Source organism: Poecilia reticulata, unplaced genomic scaffold (assembly GCF_000633615.1).
Source record: "Poecilia reticulata strain Guanapo unplaced genomic scaffold, Guppy_female_1.0+MT scaffold_241, whole genome shotgun sequence".
Lineage (NCBI taxonomy): Eukaryota > Metazoa > Chordata > Actinopteri > Cyprinodontiformes > Poeciliidae > Poecilia > Poecilia reticulata.
In genome coordinates, this window is record NW_007615031.1 from 51765 (window position 1) to 56946 (window position 5182).

At 51.3% G+C, this 5182-nt stretch overlaps 1 protein-coding gene across 1 annotated transcript in view; it reads left to right on the forward strand.

Moving 5' to 3' along the window:
• Positions 1-3143, forward strand: part of LOC108165961 (tyrosine-protein kinase Fer-like) — a 4559-nt gene extending 1416 nt beyond the window's left edge. The window contains exons 2-6 of the mRNA XM_017303330.1: positions 646-772; positions 1677-1808; positions 1880-2053; positions 2123-2222; positions 2306-3143. Coding sequence (XP_017158819.1) covers positions 704-772; positions 1677-1808; positions 1880-2053; positions 2123-2222; positions 2306-2493 — 663 coding nt within the window. The 5' untranslated portion in view covers positions 646-703 and the 3' untranslated portion in view covers positions 2494-3143. The remainder of the gene's footprint in view (positions 1-645; positions 773-1676; positions 1809-1879; positions 2054-2122; positions 2223-2305) is intronic.
• Positions 3144-5182: the final 2039 nt, after the last annotated feature.

Genomic DNA, 5182 nt, shown 5'->3' on the forward strand with positions numbered 1-5182 from the left:
GACGGTCTGAGACAGACGGTCTGAGAGGGACGGTCTGAGAGGGAGGGACACTCTGACAGAGACGCCCTGAGACAGACGCCCTGAGAGGGACGCCCTGAGAGGGACAGTCTGAGAGGGACGCCTGGTGAGGGACGCCCTGAGACAGACGCCCTGAGAGGGACGCCCTGAGAGGGACAGTCTGAGAGGGACGCCTGGTGAGGGACGCCCGGTGAGGGACGCCCTGAGAGGGACGGTCTGAGAGGGACAGCTGGGTCAGAAGGCGAAGCTCTCGGTTTCCACCAATCAGCGTTCCGTCCCTCGTTACGGCCACCAGCTGGGGGTGAAGAACGAAAGAACCGGGTCACAGAACCTGCTGGAAGGAGTTTCCTGTTGGGGCCCCGGGCCCTCAGAGACACCAACTGGGCCCCCAGTGGGGCCCCTGGTCCGACAGGAGCCGGACAGGGACGGACGTCCTGAGAGGGACGGACGTTTCTTTGGTGAGCGGGTCGGGTCCCACCGGGAGACGAGACCCGATCCGCTCACCAGTAGGACTGGAGCAGACCCAGTGGGAAGTTGGGTCACTGCAGATCCTGTGATCAGAACCTTGATGTCGCCACCCCAACTGGACCCAGTGGTTCTGGTTCTGACCCGTCCCTCTCTCCACAGGACGATGCCCTTGGGTTTTTCTGTGCTGCACTTCTAGAGACGGAACCGCTGATCCGGGATGGGTTTTGGTCGGGATCTCATCAACTCTCACGAGGGATTGCTGAAGCTGCAGGACTGGGAGCTGAAGGTAAGATGGGCCCGGTTCTGGTCGGGATCCCCACTGGCCACAGCCTGTTCTGATGAACTGGGCCGAGACGTCCTGGGTCTTCTGGTCGGACCCGACCAGAACCAGCAGTCAGAACCGGTCGGGCCTGAACTGATTTGGACTCGACGATCGCTCAGGAGGTAGATCAAACTGATCCTGCCGATATTTACCAATCAGCATTGATCATTGATCCGATATTGATCACATGGCTGGAAGTGTTCATGTGAGCTGCTGCATGTTTTCACACCTGCAGGCCAAAGCAGGTACTGCAGCCAGAATCTGAGCGTGAAGCAAAAACCCTGAAAATATCAAAGCTAACATTCAAACACATGATTTGACCTCAGCACGGCCAGCTGACTGGGGCTTCAGCAGCCTCTGTTGTCCAAAGACAAAACGATTGATTTCAATCATTTATAAGACAAACACCAGCAGCTGCTGCTTCATGTGTGGAATATCTACATTTAATATAAACATAAAATGTAAAACAGGCAGAAAAGTTGAACAGCATTTCTGCTACATACGCACAGCATTGTGGGAAGCAGAAGCATCTCAGCTGCTCCTGTGTTGGTCGGCCATGTTGGTGAGGGCAGAGAAGCTTTCCAGTGATGATGCACCCAGAGAGACGGCATCTCTGGTGCTGCAGGCCGCTAAGTTTGAGGTCCAGGTGATCAGCGATCGCCAATCAGATACTATCGATCGGCAGGCCACTGCGATCAATAGATTTCTAGTTTCAACACGGTGATCAAACAACCAGAAGAGCTGATATTCCTTCAGTCCTGTGTGGCATCTGTGTCTCACCTGACTTTTGGCATCAGGAGTCGGTGGGGAGCAGACGGGTTCTGACCCGTCAGCTGCAGCTGAACCTGTGTGCTCTGGCGCCCTCTAGCTGCTGGAGACGGTGAAGCGCTTCATGACGCTGCGGGTGAAGAGCGATAAGGAGTACGCCGCCCTGCTGCTCAGCATGACTCAGCAAACGGAGAAGCAGGAAGCCGCCGACTACGTGAGCACAGTCAGCAAGGTAAGCTGCTCACCTGTTGCCAGAGGGCGGGGCTTGTGGGCCCGCCCCTCTGAGTCCGGTGGCTCTGTCAGTCGTGGTCTCAGGTGATCCGTCAGACGGAGGCGTTGGGTCACATCATGAGGAGCCACGCCGACGACCTGAACTCCGGCCCGCTGCACCGCCTCGCCACGCTGATTCGGGACAAGCAGCAGGTGAAGAAGAGCTACCAGAGTCTTCATCAGCAGCTGGAGAGCCACAACCACAAGGTAACCCGGGATTCGGTCGGGGGCGGCTCGGGTCACGACCACAGACACAAGCCTGTCTGTTGTTGCTAGGTAACCAAGAATGACCTGGAGAAGCTGAAGGCCTCCTACCGTCAGCTGAGCCGCGATGCCAACAACGCCAAAGAGAAGTACCGAGAGGCGTTGGCCAAAGGTCGGTCTGGTTCGGCCGCCCTGATCGGACCGCACTTCCTGTTGCACTGACCGCCACGTCCCTTACTCCCCCTCCAATCACAGGCCGCGAAGCAGAGCGGGCTCGCGAACGCTACGACAAAGCCACAGCGAAGCTCCATAACCTCCACAATAACTATGTGTTGGCGGTGTGCGGCGCCCAAACTCAGCAGGAGAACCACCGCCAGCGGGCAGCGCCAGCGCTGCTTGATGCGCTGCAGAGGATGCAGGAGGACATGACGCTGGCACTGTGAGTCACATGACCCCCCCACTACGAGGAACATCTAATATTTCTTGGTTTTTCATGATGCAGGACACATTTCAAACAACATATTTCAATAATCTCCGATGCCATTTTAAAATATAAAAGCCTTTCAGCGCGACGTCCCCATCGCCCTGCTGGAGGCAGAGAGCTGTCGACACAGAGCTAAATCTGAAATATACACTGATGTATAAAAGCACATTTATGAAGTGCTTTGCTACTAGTAGTCAACAATATGACAAAAGTTTTAATTAAGAGAACAAAGTAGTTCAGTTACGCCAGCTTGACTTTACAATCGTCACAAGTAGATGTGCTGCGTTTCGGTCCAGTTACAATAGAAAAAATGGCGACCGACATTAACTAATGTGTTTAAATTAACTAATCTAGCACGGCTAGTGTCGGGCTAGACCGACACTTCACCTGGAACTCAGCTGGCCGCCATCTTGTTTCCTCTGCAGCCTGGGCAGGACGTTCAGGCTGGGAGTGGCTGGTGATGCATTCACAGGGTGTCGGATAAAACAGTCGTCCCCAACCCCTTGGCCACGGACCAGTTGGTACCGGGGCTGCACAAGAAATAATTAAATACTTCCGGAGGGTCTGGAGGTCTTTTATTTTGAAAATCCTTTAACCGGATTCTCTCGGTTACTTGGCGCCAACACTGAGCCACAAGCAGCAAAATGAGTCAGAAACAGATCAGATGTGTTTGGAAAGTTTCTCTGCAAAGAGGAAAAGGCCCAGAGAAGAGACAGGAGGATGGATTCATCCCGGACCGGGAGGTGAGTCCCACATTACAAGCCGCTCTGCGTAACATGTGGCGACCGGCTGCTAATGAGGCAATGAAGCTTCAAGCTGCTTCACCACGTAGAGACCAAGCAGGCTGTGGATATAAGCAACACTTCAGGTGTTATTGTCTCTCATCTCTCCCTGATGGACCGTCTGGTTGCAGAGAAACAAGCTCAGGGCTCCGTTAGTCAGTATCGTGAGTTAAAATGTTCACGAAAGTAAAATGTTGATTTTTGTGGCGCTTCTGTATCTTATTTTGAAGGGATATGTAAACGTTACCATAGCGACCAAAGGAATATATAAACGTTACCATAGCGACCAGAGTCAGCGTTTGGGCTGCGGTCGAGAGGAGATGAGTAGAGCTTGTGAGTCTTAAGTCTGGTTTAGACAGAAAAATTTCAGAATGTCGGCCGATTCTCCAAACCTCTGAGACCACAGAGCTGATAAAGTCCAACAGGTTCGATCGGTTCGTGTGTCCAAGGCAGGAGGAGCAACACGAACCGATTCCAGTCAGAACATCCCGATTCCAGAGGATAATCCAGTAAAACCCCCAACATAGCAGGAATTTAGAACAACCAACAGGATGAGGATGTAGAAGCAACAGTGATGTTTGTGGACTCAGTTTAATCGAGCTAGTGTCGGCGTCAAGCCCTGACTGAATGTAGAGTCTTATCTTTATAACCTTTGTGTCACGTTAATGATGAAAAGTTACCAGGTTTATCGACTGTGGTACCAGTTTGGCTCCAGTTCCTCTCCTCATCATTTCTGTTGATGTTCCTTGTACGAAATGCTGAATAAACATTAATGCTGTTTCCACATATTTCCAATGTAAACCGGACTCTCAGTTGCGCCATGTCAGCTGTTTGGGATTCCCCTCTGTTCTTACGCGCTTTCTGATTGGCTGCCTGTCTCATTCAACAGGCTGCGTTCTCCCAGTCACAGGCTGAGACAGTCGGGTCAATCCAACAATGCCTGATGTTGGACGGGAACACGCCACACGATCGGTTACGATTATCGCAGCCACAGTCTTAGAACTCGGAACGTTTAGACCAGGGGTGTCAAACTCAATTTCACCGAGGGCCACTTCAGCATATTGGCCTCCCTCAACGGGCCACATTGACGGTACAAATCAGGAGTTCCCAGGTCCAGTTCTACAGACTGCAACTTTTAGATGCATCCCTGTTAAAACACACCAGACAAAAGGTTGACTTTCCTCATCAGCAGCAACTCAGTTCTGTGGAGGCTTATAATGAGTCAATGATCCAGGTGTGTTAGAGAAGGAACGCATCTAAAGTTTCAGATTGTAGCTCTGGAAAACTAGACTTGGGCAGCCCTAGCATTAATGTATGAAAATACAATGTTAAAAATAAATTAAACACCTCATAACGCTTTGGAGCGTCTGGTTAGGAAGCGCTTTCAAAACCTTTGGTTGAAATGGAGCGTTACATTCAAGTCTCCATTACAGACTAGATAAAACTAAAGTGAATGCAACGTTGTGTTGATCCGTTTGAGGAGCCGGGAGTTTATCTTGAGGAAATAAATGACGACGCAGAAGTTAATTAGACTGTAACATGCGCAGTCCGCTGTCAACCACTGAGGACGATGCTAGAATTAAAAACCGCTGGAAGTAACTCATCCAGAAGATTTAACAAATGGAGCTTCTTGGTGCACATTACCCAGGAGAGGGGAGCTCTGGAGGAGCTGCAGACGGAACATCTGTCCGTTTCGGAGAAGCGAAAACACGCAAAACAACAACAAAAAATCCTGGTAAAAGCGCAAACCGAACCGCGCACAGGGCAAAACACTCAAAAAAGTTCTAGCTGCCGCCCTGACACCAACTCACACACATCTTCATTCACAGTCTTGTAAATCGATGTTTCTTTTCTTGGACATTTTGA